Source organism: Alosa pseudoharengus, unplaced genomic scaffold, assembly GCF_046254945.1.
Source record: "Alosa pseudoharengus isolate Yale_2024_CS ecotype anadromous, Long Island Sound unplaced genomic scaffold, YU_APseudo_1.1 YU_APseudo_1.1_scf_14, whole genome shotgun sequence".
In the NCBI taxonomy this organism is placed as follows: domain Eukaryota; kingdom Metazoa; phylum Chordata; class Actinopteri; order Clupeiformes; family Clupeidae; genus Alosa; species Alosa pseudoharengus.
The window spans coordinates 5,384,094-5,402,773 of NW_027468609.1; the positions used below are offsets into that span (position 1 = coordinate 5,384,094).

At 45.6% G+C, this 18,680-nt stretch overlaps 2 protein-coding genes across 2 annotated transcripts in view; one reads left to right on the plus strand and one right to left on the minus strand.

Moving 5' to 3' along the window:
* Positions 1–2,012, minus strand: part of nnt (nicotinamide nucleotide transhydrogenase) — a 39,813-nt gene extending 37,801 nt beyond the window's left edge. Inside the window, exons 1-2 of the mRNA XM_076283534.1 lie at positions 1,965–2,012; positions 231–427 (exon numbers count right to left, since the gene is read on the minus strand). Coding sequence (XP_076139649.1) covers positions 231–384 — 154 coding nt within the window. The 5' untranslated portion in view covers positions 385–427; positions 1,965–2,012. The remainder of the gene's footprint in view (positions 1–230; positions 428–1,964) is intronic.
* Positions 2,013–5,160: 3,148 nt separating this feature from the next.
* Positions 5,161–10,247, plus strand: ccdc80l2 (coiled-coil domain containing 80 like 2). Its single transcript, XM_076283159.1, has 7 exons — positions 5,161–6,711; positions 6,924–7,080; positions 7,285–7,418; positions 7,600–7,742; positions 8,772–8,875; positions 9,296–9,376; positions 9,550–10,247. The coding sequence occupies exons 1-7, from the start codon at positions 5,551–5,553 to the stop codon at positions 9,861–9,863; spliced, it is 2,094 nt and encodes a 697-aa protein (XP_076139274.1). The 5' UTR covers positions 5,161–5,550; the 3' UTR covers positions 9,864–10,247.
* The last annotated feature ends 8,433 nt before the right edge of the window (positions 10,248–18,680 follow it).

Below are 18,680 nucleotides of genomic sequence, written 5' to 3' on the forward strand. Positions count from 1 at the left end.
CATTAAAGACAATGGCTGACTTATTCCAGCACTCAATGTCACCACAATCATATAGCATTACTGTACAAGGTGAACTCCTGCCACCTGTTACATATTCAAAATCCATTTCTGTGGACTTAACAGCGGTACTTTACTATGTAGCTTCTGTCAGGTAGAACACGCAGTCGAATAATGCGAGATCTACAGGTAAGTTTGCACAGACAGACAGCCTTAACCTGCGCGTTTGTTACCTGGACTGTCTGCACGCAATAGAGCCTGGTGTGTCCTGAAGAAGCGCAGGAAGGGGGTCCGCACGTTCCTGACGGCCGGAAGCTTGGCGGAGACGACCCCGCTGAGGAGCGGAGCAGAGCAGCTGGTGGCCACCACACGAAGAAGGCTCGCCATCACGCACACGAGGAGGAGCTGAGCAGCCGAGTCCGACCTCCTCCTGCACAAAGGGGAGGGCTGGGGATGAGTTTGGAGAGGTGGAGGGCAGGAAGGGAAAGAGAGTGGCTCCTGACCTCTCCCAGCATGCCTTTAGAGACTAAAAAAACACTGGACCTCTGCCAGGTGACAGCTATACATGCAATATGCTATATATTCGCTTCCACATATAGCAAACACACACACACACACACACCCTCATGTCCAAGTGGGCCTGCGTCCTTGCCATCAACCTCCTCATGCTCAATGGACTCACGCACGGTCATTTCATGCAACAGGTCACCATCCGAGTTTAGCATACAGCAAGTTGCTTGGTATAGAAACACTGCCCTAGGCCAGTTTATCATTCAGGAATTTTGCCCAAAACAGCAAGACAGGACACTGCGGTCAAGGACATGACCACCATTTCGCAGCTTTTTGCTATTTGTTTAGGTCGGGCATCTCTGAAAAGCCCGTTTAAAGAGATAAAAAACCAGTTCCAGAGGAAACTGAACTACACAACTGGATTGTTCTGGCGTAGGACAGCTCATAGAGGTTACTGTGTTGATCGACACTAATTCTAACGCGTGTCTAGGAATTGAGGAGTAGGCTAATTATGAACACAAAAAAAATATCAGTTTTAACGACCTAAAACACACCGTTTAAACATAAACACATCCAAGCAAGAAAACGCGCAGGCCTTCACTTGTTTTGGAGAGGAATCACAGCAAATTGCCGCTTACAGACACTTGTGGCAAACTTCCAGATGACACCACGTCAGCACGAGTCAAGGAAATGTTTTTATTACAAAACAAAAAATATATATATTATTTTGCAATTGTTTTATTTTAAACAGTTAAACAGTAGGCAGTCTAGCAGACAACATACAGATCAAAAATCCTAACCCCCATCATGAGTCATTCATTCAATTTTCCGATCATTAAATTATAAGGGACGAAGTCAACAGTTGTGCGCTAGCTGGTGCATCCTGTTAAAGTGGTGAAGTTAACGTTATAACGTTGAGGTTTTTATACGTTAGACGTATGCCATAAAGCTACGTGCCAAGTCATTGATATTATATGGTTGACAAAATCCTCCTGAAATCGCTAAAAACGCATGCAAAGAAAGACACTGTTAACTTTCTGTGATGCAAAAAGCAGGCCATGCAGTAGCATAACACAACAGACTGCTTTAACGTTAGCTGTGAACAAGAGTGTTGGCAGGTCATCGCAATTCTAAAGGTATATAATAACAGAAGTGATTTCAGCTTTGTCGTTGATCACGGGCCGACAGAAAACGTTAGCAAGCTAAGCTATGGCTTTCCTGCTAAGGCACCGTCTGTTCTTGGATTGAGGGCGGGCACGGACACTTTCTTTTTCATTGCAGCTGCCAATGCAATTCTACAATAGCTTACTTGCTAGCTAGCTAGCCAAATCTAACAATAATGTGCACAAAGCGACAGAATGCAAAAACGATCTGTGCATAAGCATACACATACCATTAGGCATGTAATTGAAATGCTTTGAATGACAAAAGTTCACTTTTAAGAAAAAGCGACTGACCTTAGTGACTGGTTTGAGCGAGCAGTGTGAAGTCAAACCCACCACCCGGAAGAAATTGATATAGACTTCTCCGGCACATTTTATTGGATCATATTTAGTTGCCAGAGCAGGAAAGATTCCACGATGTATTTTGGCTATTTATCAATGACTTTCATGAATAATGAATTTCTTTGGTGTGTTTGCAATTATTACATTCTTATGTTACAAGTGGTTAAAGCACTTTTTGAATAAAACAATTTCAAATGAACAAGACATGATTATGTTTTTTTGTCACAGGTCGTTTTGATTACAGCTTAGTGTATCACATTTAACATATTTTAGCGTAATTTTCATTAATTTTAAAATGTGTGTTGTTTATTCCTCAAATATGCAGCTTATTTTAGAGACCATTATTTATGTTGTATTGATGCAGCCCATTCTTGAGAGGGAAAGGGGTTCAAATCGAACCTCCAAAATAACGTTTGTCCATGGTAATATAGGGCAAATGATATGTGTCTAATGAAAGCTCCAATAATGTCATGCATGTACTTGTCCAGCAGGTGATAGTATTTAGTAGCATTTGTTTATAAGAGGGTAAAACAGGTACATCCATGGAGGCAACAGGCCTACATTATTTTGCAAGTTGTAGCCCTGTACACCAGCAAGTATGGACGCTACAATAACCATGCAGCACAGGTGTGTAAATATGCAGGTGTGTGGGTATGTGCATGTATCTGTGAGACATACATAATATTGCAATATAATAGTGTGTGTTTGTATTCATTTTTTATGTTAGTTAGTTAGTTAGTTTATTTGTCCTTACATAGGAAATTTGTTTTCACATACCATACAAGCCTCACAGACATGAAATACATAGTACACACAGTTACGGTTCTTCACCCACCACCCTGTTACCACATACCCCACCCACATAGATGTTAACAGCACATATACAGCACATATATCACAACAGCACATATACAGCACATATACATCACATTACACAGATACAACAGAAAAACCATCACCAGTTGGCATTACAGAGGAATGAGGGCGGCACAGTGATCCATCACCGCTGTGTGTTGTTCAGTGCTGCTATTGCAGAGGGCACAAAGCTTTTCCCAAAGCGTACTCGCTTCCACCCCATAGCCCTGTATCTGCGTCTTGATGGAAGCAGAATGAAGAAGGGATTGAGGGGGTGGGTGGGGTCATGAGCGATGGTCTGTGCTCTGTTCTTGGTGAATTTACTGTTGAGATCTGATAGATTAGGGGTGGGGAGGCCTATTGCTTTGGCTGCGGTATGAGTGATGCGTGTGAGTCTGTTTCTGTTGGCAGCAGTTAGCATGTTGAAAAAGCAGGGAAGGCAGTAGAGGAGGATGGGCTGGACTATGCTTTTGTACAGAAGGAGCAGGTGACAGGGGGCAACAGAAAGTGATCTGAGCTTGCGGATGGCAGAGTCTCTGTTGACTGTGTTTTTGTATGTCAGTGGTGTGTTGCTCAAAGCTGAGTTTATTGTATGTATTTTTATTTATATGTGCTAACATTGGTACATACATTGTTCCCAGGTTTTAATTTCAAACATTTGTAATCCTTTTGGTGGAACCTTTGTTGCTTGTTGTCTGTTTCATGTCGTGGCTGGTGGTGATCATTCAGGGCTTTTGATCAGGCAGCAGAGGAATGCAGCACATTAGGATGAGAGCAAATGATGTAAAAAGAAACAGCTGTAGAACTGTGTTTTCTGTAGCCATTTTCTTGCAAAATACTCCATTTTCTGCTCCAAAAAGGATTGTGCTTTCTTGTGACAGGTTTGTTAATATCCCATATGTTATGTTGTATCTCAAAGATCTTTAGCTCTCATTTTTTAGGCATGCTGAATCTTGCTCTGCTGAATAACTGCTTTTTCATGCGGAAACTTGTAGCCTACTCTTCTCACAAAATGACACCTGCAACCTTGAACCTCTCAGCTCCATTGTGCATTTTTTGTAGAATCATTCATTTTGTTCCACACAAAAAATGTTTTCATCTATGTTCAAATATGCAAAATAGAATGTCACTGTCACCACCCACAAGGGTACAATCGACATATCAGAGCATTAGAACTGTTTTGTCTGTGTGTGATGAGGTGCAGCCATGCACAAACCTTTTCAAATCCAGTGTCTCAGATCATGAACACTTGATGGCTGACAATCTTCGCCGTGATTACATGGTTGATTGACCAAACCTGAACAGGGAACTACAGTATGAGATGATCTTTCTGGCACCATGCACGACATGTGTTGTGGGGTATGGCCCCCCCACCACAGACAAACTGTGCACCACAGACAAACTGTGGATCATTCTGTTGCTCTGCCCCTGCTCTGGAAGCTATTTTGTTATTTTGGGAGAGAGAGCGTTGTGTGTGGATGTCGGTAAACTTTTAAAGCTCTTTTTAAACTACTCAATGCTGTGTGAGGGGCCTGACAAAATAATTGCTCCAGAACAACACAAACCCATAATTATTTGCGTTAATAAGTTGATCGAACACTTGGGTCTTGCAGAACAACTTTGTTCCTGGTGATTAGTGTTTCTTTTGATGTGTGTTCTTTTGTAGACGTTGAATGTGTTGTTCATTTGTTCACTGGCGTGGGCATTCAACACAATTGTTTCCTTTTGTGGGATGTGTTGTCCATGTGGCTATTAACAACCATCAGACTTGCTGTTCATTGCATCTCTTTCAACCTTGTGACAAAAAGTCACATGTGTGGTGCAACTGCTCAGCATGTGCTTGCAGTTGTTGTTTTTACCTTTTGTATGAGCTCCACATCTGTGGTTGTCGTATACAGATCCATTTAGGGAGAGCTGGGGCTACTACAGGTCACATTTTATGTCATTTTAACCACGTTGCCACAAGTCACAAAATAGTTTTCTCTTAACACTTCCTCATAGAAAATGTGTGCAAATAATCATCAAGTTGTCTTTTGTAACACATTAACTTAACATCACGACACTGTCTGACATTTAACACATAATCTGATAACCTCTGCGTCTTCAGATACCGTTTATGTTATCTAGGCATGTTTATCTATAGGCTTACTGTAGGTCATAAAATGACCAGGCTGCAACTGCGCTTTCAAATTATGATGTCTATATTCACTCTATGTTCACTCTGCTCTTTGCTACTGAAACTTTCCAATGCATTCATGTATCATTCATGTCACATTTCAATACACCTAAAATACACTTGTACACATTTGTTTATCATGTGTAGGACATCAGAGCCCTCAGGGAAACACATCCCACAAGTATTTGGTTGTGGGGAAGGTTTTGGGAGAGGAGGGGGTCGGGTTTCAGCCATCCCCTCTCCTATTCCCCATTTGTAACGGTGGTGCGCAGCCCTACACTCTCACTGAGGCTCGCAGGCAGGAGCTGCACATTTGGAGGCTTTGAAGCTGAGAAAAATTCCAGGAGTTTCCTGTAACAAAGAGAGGCTCTAATGTGAACCAGAGGGTGCAAGTGTTCGATCCTCCTGCCTGCTCTCAATATCCTGATGAGTCCTTAGCCACGGCACAGCCTCAGCCTCTCAGCGGACTCATATAGTTTGATTGACAGCGTGATTACACCTGCGAGGATGCCTGGGGTGTATCTCCTCCTGGCTTTGATTGCATTCTGGATACACAGCACAGTGCTGGCTGACTCTGAAGCATTAAAGGGCAGGAGGTCCAACTCGAGGGATGGCTCTTCTGGATCTTCCGGATCTTTCCACCAGGTGAACCCTAGGGTGGACCGATCTGGAGAAAGGAACGGTGGATTGGCCCCGGAGCTGGACTTCCTGGCCGAGTTTGCCGGAAAGCACCGCCTGTGGGTGATCACGGCCCCCTCCCACACGGACAACTACCTTCTCATGATGGAGAAGCAAATCCAGGACATGGAGCCAGAGGGGCTCAACTGCCGCCTGGCTGAGAGGAACACCCTCGTCGTCACCATCATCCAGAACGCCATGATGGAAGGCAAACTACGGCGAATCAGCACACAGGGGGACGTCACGGAGGAGAGCTTAGACTCGGACATGGTGACCAAACTGCTCCACTACCTGCAGATCGAGGACCAGACCTTCTCCATGCTCATCCTCAAGAAGAATCTCAAGGTGGGCGAGCGTTTCCCCTATCCCGTCCGAGTTGCGGCCATCCTAGAGGTGATCGACCAGCTGCCGGCGCGGAAGCTGGAGAAGGTGGCCCGGAAGGCCTCCACTGAGAAGTGCAAGATCATCAAGAAGAGGCTGGTGGCGAAGAAGCCGACCGCTGTCAGAAGGAGAGTCTTCAGTCCCCAGAGGCAAGGTAATGTTGCGACGGTCAACGCCAACCAACGCAAGCCCGTCGACAAGAAGGTGGCTCTGCGGAGTAAAATCCAGGACATACTCAATGGGCACTCCAGGTATGTCATCCGCCAAGCACCAGCCGAGCCAAAAGGAGCCGATTCCCCGCTGCCATACACTAGTGATGCCAAAGACAACCAGAGAGGAACTGGGAGTAGGAACGGAAAGCGAAAAGGGAGCAAGCATGAAGCCGCCACAGATGTGGAGGAAGCGAAAGATGGGGGTAAAACCAGTGACCAAACAGCAGGGGATCAGAAGAACGAGGAGTCCAAATCCAAAAAGAAAAGGAAAGGAAAGAAGGACAGAAAAAAGAAGGGGAAGAGAGGGGGGAAGAGATCAGGAAAAGATGCACATCAGACAGAGGGAGGAATCCTCAAAGACTTCCTACAGAAATTCCAGGGGAAAAGGAGGTTAATGGTGAGGATTCAACACTGTATAGATCACTCTTAGCATTAGTTGCCTCTTCATTTATAATATAAGATAATGTGTTAATACCTGTCAAATTCATTAGTAGTAAAAGGTAGTACAAACATTGTTATTTAGCATTTAGTACAATATAGGTCAGTGGATATCTGATAAATATGGCAAAACAGTTTCTGGAATAAATTCTGTGTTCCTTTTCTTCTCAGATCATCTCAGCCCCCAGTAATGTGGAGGCCCCTTATGAAAAACAGAAGGAGCTAAACGAGCAGCATCAGTGTGCCCTAGCTATGAGGAAGGTCTCCATGCTCTCCATACTGGGATCAGAGTCAAACGCCATACTGAACCTCCAACACTATCAGTTGGGTAATATATCTGAGCCCTCATGTGGAATGTGTTATGTGATCGTCTGCTTTTTATGTAGCTTGCGCAGCACTATTATGCACATACAAACTGAGCATGATTGACTGTTTATTTGGGAACTGAGGTGAGCACATGTTTTCTCTCAGAAACATGTCTGTAATTGTGGTGTGATTGGTGTGACATAAACAACACTGTATTATGTTTCAGATTCTGAAACCCCTTTAGAGGCTCAACCTGATAGGATGGCAGATCCTGATTTGATTGCTCAGATGCTGAAAGAGTATGGAGTAACTACAAAAGAATTCTCGATGGTGGTCACAGACTATGATTTAAAACCTAAGGTAAGGTCAAGCTACATCACACTATTTAACCATTCAGTCATGCCTGTACAGGGACTATCATATTTCTGTATATTTCATTGGAACATATCAAAGAAACATACAATATCACTAATAGCTAATCTATGCAAGTATCTTTTAATGCATATTGTATGAAATAAAATGTTGTTTCACGTTGCTGCAGAGGTCTTTTAAGAAACCAGCAGCTGCAGCGGACCTCAGCCAGCTCATAGACACCTTCCCCTCCAGACAGCCTGAGAAGGAGCAGGAGAGAGGGGCCCCATCCACCTGCTCTGGCTCCAGCGCAGCCCAGAACTCCCTACTCAGGTAACCACCTAACCATCCTCCACCACAGGCCACCCCACACCTGGCCCAGTGAATTGTGGAAGTGGGTCCTGTAGTACCTCTGTAATAAGAGATACATTTAAATGCAGCACAGCAATGTTGTATGTTTTTCTGTCATACCTTTTTAAGCTAAAATATAGAATTTACTGAATGTAAACACACTGTCTTTAAAACCTAACATAGAGATATTTTGGCCCAGTTTTATATACTGTTAGATACCATTTAACAAGTTGAGTTGACAACTCGATGCACTGCATGAAATTTCCTGCACTTCGCTTTTCTTTCACGTCTGTTTAATTGAGTGTGTCCCGAATGCCTGAGTATGCAGTGAAAGGCCACAGTCAAGTAATTTTTTCAGACAGAAATTACATCTTGTGCACAGAGAGCACAAACACATCCACTCCACTGCACAGCCACTCCCATGACCCCATTGGTTTACAGTACATGCACAGATGTCCTGGAAAAATACAGCTGCTTTGGAGTGAACATTTTTCCACATTTTTCCTGTGAGACAAATACATGTTGACGGCTGACATGCAGAACTTATAGGTGCTTTACTTCCCTTTCCTTTGGTGTATGTCAACCTACTGTGGAGTTAAAGGCTCATCAGGAGTGAAATGCTTGCAGTGAGCCAATGTGGCCACAAGCAAACGCACAAAGCATTGTTTCACTGAGCCTTTGACACTATGTATGTCAATCTTCTAGGCTAATTTTCAAGCTAAGGCTGGCTGCTTGGACGGGGCCTAAGCATTTGTTAGCCTAGGCATTTGTCAGCAAAGCCTTTATATGTCCATAGTAGTATAATAGTATTTCTGATATGTTGCTGATTGGATCATAAACGGCCACAGCAATGAAGAAAAGTGAAAGTGATTGATAATGACTGACTGACTGTTATTGTGTTACATGCTCCAAATGTAAAGCACTTTGAGCTGCATTCTGTGTATGAAAGGTGCTATACAAATAAAGCTTATTATTATATTATTATTATTATTATTATTAATCTATCTCCAGGTTCATGTCTAAGCGAAGGCTCCTGATCATCTCTGCTCCATCTGAGGATGACTACTCATATCAGCAGCAGCTGCTGGCCATGAGGGGACAGGAGTGTCCCATGGGTGAGCCACTTATTAAGGACACAACATGCATAGTGTACTTTTGAGCAGCAATACCATTTTGTCTTTCAGCAAGAAAATTTTTAGATATATTGGATCTATTGGTATTCATGTAGGTCAGTACTAATTGCGAGACCCATGAGAAGACAAGAGTGTCCCAGTGTCACTCATTATGCAGGACAACTCAACATGCTTATTGTACCTTTGAGCAGCAGCATTATGCAGGACAACTCAACATGCTTATTGTACCTTTGAGCAGCAGCACCATTTTGACTTTTTAGTAAGAGCATTCATTTGTGGTCAATTACTGTCATTTATATAGTTCAATGTTAATTCAGAATAGTTGCTGCCTAGTGACCTTATAAAGATCAGAATACTTCATGTTGCATAGCAACACATGAGCTCCTTGTTATGTACCTGCAGGTATCCGCCATTTTGCCATGCTGAAATTAATTGGGTCAGGACAAACCGCTTCTGGAACAGTGGAGTTGTTTCCACTCAATGGTAAGATACCAGAATATGTGCACTTCTGTAATTCATGTCAGGACTAATTTATATAGCTTTATGTAAATCGGAGATTTGTTCAAACTGCTATTTTCAACACATGCATGTGTGATAAGAGAAGTTGAGGTTAAGACTGTGCTCTCAGCATTTACCACATTCCTCTTCCTGGGCAGGAAAAAGCCAGACTGAGAAAGAGCCTCTGTCTCAAGACGTGGTGAACGGCCTCCGGGACCAGCTGAAGATTAACAAGGACTACTTCAGCATGGTGGTGGTGGGCAAGGACAGCGATGTGAAGGCCTGGTTCCCCTCTCCCATGTGGTCGCTGGCTAACATCCATGACCTGGTGGACTCCATGGAGCTACGGCAGCAGGAGGAGAAGCTCCAGAGGACCCTGGGAATCCACTGCCCGGAGGACGGCGGGGCCACCGACCACGGCTACGACACGGGGGGCGCCGACAGCTACCTCTACCACCGGCCGGAGGAGTAGAGGGCGGAGGACTAGATAGACAAAGCTGGAGAGACATCCAGGCTGAAGAGCAGCTGTAGAATTCCACAGGACTCCCAGGTTGCAGCTGACTTCAGAACAGATCTGGGGTTTGGCCCTGAATTGGACCATGAGGAGACTCTGGAGGACCAGATCTGATCTGCAGTCAGCTGCCAACTGCTTCCTGGGGAGGACATTAGACGAGGACGGATGGAATACAATAGTACAAGCTAAATAAAATGAAATTACCAGCTATTATCAGCTTCTCTATTAATTTTTTTTCATGTCTCACGGTTCACTTTTATTCCTTCTGTTTATGTTCCTCCTGTACTATGAGATCTGTATTATGTAATAACCTATAATAAACCACATACAACTAAATGGAAATCTTGACTGAAGAAGTTGCATGGAAGGCTACAGTTTGACTCAAAGTCTAAATCTGATACTGAAAAGAGCATTTGCTTGTTTTCTTGAAATATATCACCGAGTGCTCTGACAGCAATTCTTCATATGTTGTTGGCTGAGAGCTGTGACCTGTACTTGTGGAGATACCATCTGTTTCTTAAATCATACCTATGTGGAATGAACCCCATCAAACACTTCACTGTCACAAAACAACTAGGGGCCCAGGCTTGCATCGACTCAGACAGCCTCTGAGACTGAGTAGTACCTATGCACAAGGAGTTTATTTTTGGATGGAGAACATGAGATCATGTAAATCTACTGATAATGAACCAGCAATAAAAATCATATTTACAGTATGATACACATTTGTCCAACTATTTTATTTGGCTTTGCCTATGTTGAATCCATTAATCTGCCTGTTATCATTAGCCTACTTAAAGAATATTTAAGAAGCTTAAAATGGTACCAAAGATCTTATACATAAATGCATTTATCAACCGTCTCTTATGGTACATGACAACAACAACAACAATTAGTCCTTAAGCAACCCACTGTTTTTAGCATGTTGAGTAACATGCCCTACATTTTTTAACTAAGTGCAAAACACTTTTGCAACAATTGCAAAACACTACCGTACATATGATTTCTTACATTAGACACTTAGTTCAAAAGTGAAATCTCCTGTTATCATTGAGAAAACAAAATCTAGTAATTGGTAAAACCCACACACATACCTGAAAACACTTAAAGAGGAAATGGAACACCAAACAGTCTGAGGCTAAGCACTACAAATAGACTTCAGGTAAGTGTACCATTTCAAGTGTGTACTTTACAATTGAGTACATGTGTAGAGGTCTGTATTTGCCCCTTTACTCCCAATTTCTAAAACCTATCGAATAATTATTTTCAGTGGGCCAATGAAACTATGACAACCAACATACCTGCATGCCTCTTTTGCAAGCAATGGAAGGGGCATGCAGAGACATTGAGTTGGGTCAGTTCAAGGGTGGAAATGGCACATGGCACAAAAACATTTAGATAGAACAACAATTAGTCCTTATAAGTAACCCACTGTTTTTAGCATGTGTTGAGTAACATGCCCCACATTTTTGTAGTCATTTCTTTAGCCCTGATCAGCTGATCCAGAAGAAGATAAATAGGTGTAGGGTTAGAGTTAGATTAAGCTGCTGGTTGTGGCTGTTATGGTTACGGTTAGTCAACAACTCAGCGGCATGGGGTTTAAAGATACTTATATAGATATTTTATCTATCAAAGCCAAACCCACAAATGTATACAGTATGTGTGTGTGTGTGTGTGTGTGTGTGTGTGTGTGTGTGTGTTATGATTACAGTTTTTGCTTATACACTTTTTGCAGAATTTGACTCATTATGTCAAAACTCTACACACAGCCAAATAAGACATAGCACTTGGAGATAAACAACTCACATCCATGCCAAAATGAAACACAGAGACAACAGAGAATCAGGTTCAAGGGGTTTATTTCACAAACTGGCAGGGTTTAGTAAGTCCAATGGAAGGCAGGCAAAGGAGAAAACACTCAGGGGGGAAACACTACTGAAGCACTGGAGTTTCAAGGTACAGGAGGTGACCAACAGTGAAGAGTCCAAACAATACTCACAAAAGGCCCACAGGAATCAACAAGGTCTCAACAAAGTTTGCACGTAACACTTAAGAGAGCTTCCAGGTAGGAGTCTGAGTCTGTGGGGAAAACTTCTTCACGCCGAACAGGAATGAGGGGTTGACGAGGCCAGACAAAGACTGAGGGGAGACTGGGGTTTAAGTAGGGAGTGAGTCTGATTGGGAACAGGTGCAGGTCATTAGTAGACTGAGGGGAGATGGGGTTTAAGTAGGGAGTGAGGCTGATTGGGAACAGGTGCAGGTCATTAGTAGACTGGGGAGTGTGAACGAGTTAGGGGAGCTTCAGGAGAGTGAGCAGTGGGTGTGGTTGGAGGGGAGCCTGGTGTGGCTGTGACATTACCCCCCCCCCCCCAGGAGCTGCTCCCATGGACAAGGGGCCGCGACGCCGTGTTCGTCCCCGACTGCGAGGGGCAGGTCGACTGGGTCCGATGGAATTCAGCAAGCAATACGGGGTCCAGAACATCACTACGGCTGACCCAGGAGCGGTCCTCAGGGCCATAACCCTCCCAGTCGACCAGGTATTCCAGTTGACCTCAGCGTCGTCGGGAGTCGAGGATGTCATGGATAGCATAGACTGGACCCTCGTCCAGGAGAAGCGGCGGAGGGGGCTCCACAGCAGTACCAGGCTCTGTAGAAGAAGGAGAGTGGGGTGAGTGATAGGGTTTGAGGAGTGATACATGGAATGTGGAATGGATTTTGTAGTTTGAGGGGAGTAGGAGACGATATGTGACCGGGTTTATTTGATGTGTAATGGGAAAGGGACCGATGTATCGGGGACTTAGCTTTTTTGACGGGAGCCTCATCCGGATGTCTCGGGTGGAGAGCCACACCTTCTGGCCAATGGCAAACTCCGGGGCTGTGGATCGTCGAATGTCGGCCTGCTGGCTCTGATGACGGATAGCTCGCTGCAGCTGGTGGTAGGCGTCGTTCCAGACCCTCTCACTATCTCGGAACCAGGAGTCTACTGCAGGAACATCCGAGGGTTCTCCCGACCAGGGAAAGAGTGGCGGTTGGTAACCGAGCACACACTGGAAAGGGGTCAAGCCAGTGGAAGACTGGCGCAGGGAGTTCTGGGCATACTCAGCCCATGGCAGGAACTGGCTCCAGGTGTGTTGGTGACGCTGGCAGTAGGTCCGCAGGAATCGGCTGACCTCCTGAATCTTGCGCTCGGTCTGCCCATTCGTCTGGGGGTGGTACCCAGAAGACAGACTCACTGTCACACCCAGCAGTCGGAGGAAGGCTCGCCAGTACCGGGAGATGAATTGTGGTACTCGATCTGAAACAATATCTTCTGGCAGGCCGAATTTGCGGAACACGTGGGTGAATATCGCTTCCACAGTTTCCGCAGCTGATGGGAGTCCTTTCAGGGGAATCAACTTGCAGGCCTTGGAGAAGCGATCTATGATGACCAGTATGCACGTGGTGCCATGGGATGGCGGGAGATCGGTAACAAAGTCCACTCCGAGGTGTGACCATGGCCGCTGGGGAATGGGCAGAGGTAGAAGTTTTCCTGCAGGTAGATGTCGAGGGGTCTTTGCCATGGCACAGTCAGCACACCCTGCAACGAACCTTCGAACATCCCTTGTCATGCCAGGCCACCAGTAACGTTCCTGGAGGAGTGAGAGGGTGCCATTTGTCCCAGGGTGTCTAGAGCCTGGTGTGGAATGTGCCGTGGTGAGTAGATTCATGAGGACGGTCTTAGGCACATACGTGCGGCCACCCGGGGTATCTGGAGGTGCCAGGTCTGTCTCTTGTGCAGCAGCTATTTGCTCCTCCAGGGTCCACTGAATGGGGCTCACCACCACACCAGTTGCTAGGTTACGGGGACACTGGCAAGACACGCCGCTCCGTCAGGCATCATGTTTTTGTTTGTTTTTATGTAATGTTCGTAATTTTATGTAATGTCATGTTTATTTTTTGTATTGGTTTGTCTAGTTAAATGTTTTCCCTATTTATTTACATTATTTTTGATAGTTTTCGTGTTATTCTTAGTCCTTTTTATTGCTTCTAAGTCAGCTGAAACGTCGTTGATGTTTGTCCATTGGGAGCTTGCTATGGCTAGCTTTTGCCCTAGCTGGGCACGTCATCGGACATCCTTCCATCCATCCGTGAGCGGTGCTGCACTTCACTGTCTGGTCGAGGGGATCTCTCGGGACAGCTGGACCTGGGCTACTCTGCGGGAGATCTGCCGTGGCCGCCGAGCTGTTGCTGACCTGCGAGCTGCCATGCCAACTGCAGACTAACTGGGCCTCTGACATCCATCCATCCGTGAACAGTGCACTTCACTGTCTGGTCGAGGGGATCTCTCAGGACAGCTGGACCTAGGCTAGCTACTCTGCGAAAGATCTGCCGTGGCCGCCGAGCTGTTGCTGACCTGCGAGCTGCCATGCCAACTGCAGACTAATGTTAGCCTAGCGGTGAGGAGCTGCAGTCTCACGGAGTAACAGACGGTCGCTGTTAGAAGTCCACCGAGTTGCGGATCTACACAATCGCCCACTACTTCAGACTGTGCTTCCAGTGATCTCCAGACTGCAGTCTACAAGGCCTAACGTTAACGTGATCTCTAGACTGCCAGTGAATTCACCGGGTTGATCATTTGCTAACGTTAAAGAACTTTGTTGGCATATCGGTTGTGAAGACACTCTGTGCAGTTTTCACGGATCATCATTGCCCTTGGACATTTTCAGCTGGTTTGGAAATTGGACTAATTTTAACATCACCTTTCCCCTTTTTAAATATATTTTCTTTTTTTTTTCACTTTTTATTTGTTTATTTGTTTTGTTGTCTGTCTTGAATGTCTTGGTGTCACGGGTACGCTGGCGACTACGCCGCTCTGTCCAGCATTTTTTGTATTTGTTATTTTTTAAATGTATTTGTCATGTCTTGATGTCATGGGCAGCTTGGCGACTACGCTGCTCCATCCGGCATCGTTTGTCTTGTTATGTGTCTTGTTTGTTGGAGTGCTTTGGGTTGCACTATGTGCATGTTTAAATGCGCTTTAAAAATAAAACTGACTTGACTTGACTTGACACCAGCAGGCAAGATGGGCTCAGGTTGCTCACTGCATTCCTTGGGATTGAAGACACGGGAAAGGGCATCAGCTCGACAATTCCTAGAGCCCGGTCTGTACTTTATGGTAAAATGGAAACGAGTGAAAAACAGGGCCCACCTAGCCTGTCGAGGGTTGAGTCTCTTTGCTTCCCGGAGGTACTGCAGGTTGTTGTGATCCGTGAGGACCATAAATGGATGTTTTGCCCCTTCCAACCAATGACGCCACTCCTCCAGGGCAAGCTTGATAGCCAGGAGCTCCCTGTTACCGATGTCATAGTTCTGTTCAGCTGGGCTCAGCTTCCTGGAGAAGTAGGCGCACGGATGGAGCCGGGGTGGATCACCATGGTATTGGGATAGAACAGCTCCCACTCCCATGGTGGAGGCATCAACTTCAACCACGAAGTTCCGATCTGGGTCTGGATGGCGGAGGACAGGTGCTGTGGAGAATGCCTCTTGAAGTGTGTGGAAGGCTTTGGTGGCTTCGGAATTCCAGACTAGGCTTTTTGGTTTCTTGTGCAGGAGGGTAGTCAAGGGTGTAGCAAGACGACTGTAGTTGTTGATGAATCGTCTGTAAAAATTGGCAAAGCCAAGGAAGCGTTGGAGTTCTTTTACAGTACTTGGGACTGACCAGGACAAGATGGCGTCCACCTTTTTGTCGTCCATGCTCACACCATGGGGTCCAATGTTATAGCCCAGGAACTGGATGGAGGACTGGTGGAAGCTGCACTTCTCTGCCTTCAAGTATAGGTGGAACTGGTGCAGTTTATCTAGAACCAGGGACACATGCTGGATATGGCTAGTTAGGTCAGTGGAATAAATTAGTACATCATCAATGTACACTATGACAAATTGGAGGAGGTACTCACGGAGGATCTCATTCATGAAGCCCTGGAAGACGGAAGGGGCGTTCGAAGCCCATAGGGCATAACAAGGTATTCATAGTGCCCTGTGGGTGTGACGAATGCGGTCTTCCACTCATCTCCTTGGCGTATGCGGACTAAGTTATAGGCGCTGCGCAGGTCTAACTTAGAGAAGATGGTGGCTCCTCGGAGCTGTTCCAGGGCTGCAGGAACGGGTGGAAGGGGATACCGGAACTTCACTGTGATCCGGTTGAGGGCACGGTAATCTATGCAGGGACGTAAACCCCCGTCTTTCTTGGCCACGAAGAAGAACGGTGAGGCTACTGGAGATGTTGATGGACAAATGTATCCTTGCTTCAGAGCTTCATTGATGTACTCCGTCATTGCCTTCTGCTCGGGAATGGAGAGTGGATAAATCTTACCATGAGGCAATGGTTGATCTGGGATGAGGTCTACGGTGCAGTCCCAAGGTCGATGGGGTGGAAGTTGGGAGGCTCGTTTTGAACAGAACACATCGGAATAAGTAGTATAGGTTGAAGGGATTGAGACTGGCTGATTCAAATCAGGGCTTTCAATGGAGGTTGCTTGCACAGAAATCTTTGTCAGTCGCTGGCGGGAAAGTGGAAGTTGAGGGAAGCAGGATGATTGGCATGCATCACCACATCGCAAAACTTCACCGGTGTCCCAGGAAATAGAGCGTGCATGTTTGACTAACCAGGGACATCCCAGGATATAACATCTGCAGTTGAATTTTCAAGGACAAAGAGGGTGATAGTTTCCACTTGGAGAGCACCTACTCGCACCTCGAGCGGTGAGGTCTGGAAACGTATCTGTCCGCGGGTCAGGGGTTTGCCTACTATAGAGTGGGCGGTGACTGCTGTTGAGCAACGGACCCTCGGAAGCTGGAGCTGTCGGCAGAGTTGGCCGGAGAAGAAGTTCCCGGCCGCACCCGAGTCGATGAGGGCTGTGGCTGAATAGGTGGCCATGGAGACAGTAACCAGCACAGGAGTAGTCAAAGGTTTTAAATAAATATGAGGCATTTGAACAGCACTCACCTGAGGCCGTGGAGGACGTGTAGGGCAGTGAGTGATGTGGCCAGGAGTACCACAATATAGCCAGAGGCCGAAGCTCATTCGATGACTACGCTCTGCAAGGGTGAGCCGTGTGGAGTCAATCTGCCTGGGCTCCTCTTGATCTCCCCTGGTGTCTTCATAAGTCTGATAGGTACCTGCAGGGTGGTTGCGGAGCTCATTCACACAGTTTTCACATCGGTGAGCCACTCTCGTGGCCAACTGGATAAACCTCTCGAGGCCCAGGGCGTCATCATAGGTGGATAATCGGAGACGGAGACATGGCTCCAGTCCCTGGCAGAAAGCTGTAATCAGGGCTGGCTCAGTGTGTCAGAGTGTATTCGCCAATGGGCATCTTGCGTTGTCGTAAGGCGTATAGCTGTGCTTGCATGGAGGTGTCGCCCTCAGGAAGACTGAAGACCTCTCTGAAGTAGGTCAGAAAGTTTTTAACTGACTCGGTGAGTGGTCCTCCCTGGCTCCATATGCTCTCAGCCCAAGTTAGAGCACGTCCAGCGAGCAGCGAAATTATGTAGGCTATACGAGAGCGCTCGGTGGGGAAGCAATGGGGTTGCATCTCCAGTGTGAGCGAACATTGCAGAAGGAATCCCCTGCAGGCGTCTGGGTCACCAGAGTATGGAGCCAGATTCATCACAGGACTATGTTGATCAGCCGGACACACGGGCTGCACGGGAGGATGTCGCATCTCAGCAACCAAATCCTGGAAGTGGTCGCCGGGAAGCTGGTTTGTGGGCTCCATTGCCCGGTCTGGCCTTCTGTCGCCGACACAGGCTCAGACAACAGAGAATCAGGTTCAAGGGGTTTATTTTTACAAACTGGCAGGGTTTAGTAAGTCCAATGGAAGGCAGGCAAAGGAAAAAACACTCAGGGGGGAAACACTACTGAAGCACTGGAGTTTCAAGGTACAGGAGGTGACCAACAGTGAAGAGTCCAAACAATACTCACAAAAGGCCCACAGGAATCAACAAGGTCTCAACAAAGTTCGCACGTAACACTTAGTAGTGATGAGACATCTGAAGCGAGGCTCCGGAGGGGGGTGTCTAGAAGGGATACAGCTAAGGGTTAGGGTTAGGATTAGGGTTAGGTTACTTCCTGTCCTGATACTGTTTATTTCTATGGAGATTTCACTGGAGATTTCATTATCTGTTACGTGACTTCCGTTGTTAGCTGTATCCCATCTAGCCACAACCGCTCCGGAGCTTGTGTCGAGCAAAAAGGGGCGTTCCAGATGAAGCCCCGATTCGAGGCTTGTATCGTTTCCGTGAAAATCACGTGACGATGATAAACGAGGCCTCGGTTTGTGTTGAATACGTCATTGCTTCATTCTGAGTATCGCTTCCGGATAAAAGTGGTTCGAAACCTCGCGCCTCTCGTGGGTTTTGCAGTAGGCGTTTGCATTGGTGTTGAAGTGTTGGTTGTACGTAGTAGCGAGTAGCGAGTTGTAGCGAGTTTGTAGTAGCATAGTTATCATTATATATCATAGCCTGTATTATATATTATATTACATTATACTAAGTTTAGTAGATTATTAGAGTAAATTATACATAGTTCAGTAGATTATTAGAGTAAATTAGCCTATATCTAGTTCTAGTAGCTATAATACGTAATTATATTATAATTATATATATATATATACATAATATAATAAATATATTGGTAGTAGTGTTATTATTATATATAAATATATTTATATTATTGCTATTATTATTATTACTATTATTATTATTATTATTATTATTATTATAAGACTAGACTGT

Bases quoted from the DNA above. Each gene is read 5' to 3' on its own strand.
- ccdc80l2 (XM_076283159.1), top strand. From the start codon at position 5,551: ATGCCTGGGGTGTATCTCCTCCTGGCTTTGATTGCATTCTGGATACAC. The intron at 7,419-7,599 runs GTAAGGTCAAGC...ACGTTGCTGCAG, and splicing joins ACTATGATTTAAAACCTAAG to AGGTCTTTTAAGAAACCAGC. The intron at 8,876-9,295 runs GTGAGCCACTTA...ATGTACCTGCAG, and splicing joins GGGACAGGAGTGTCCCATGG to GTATCCGCCATTTTGCCATG.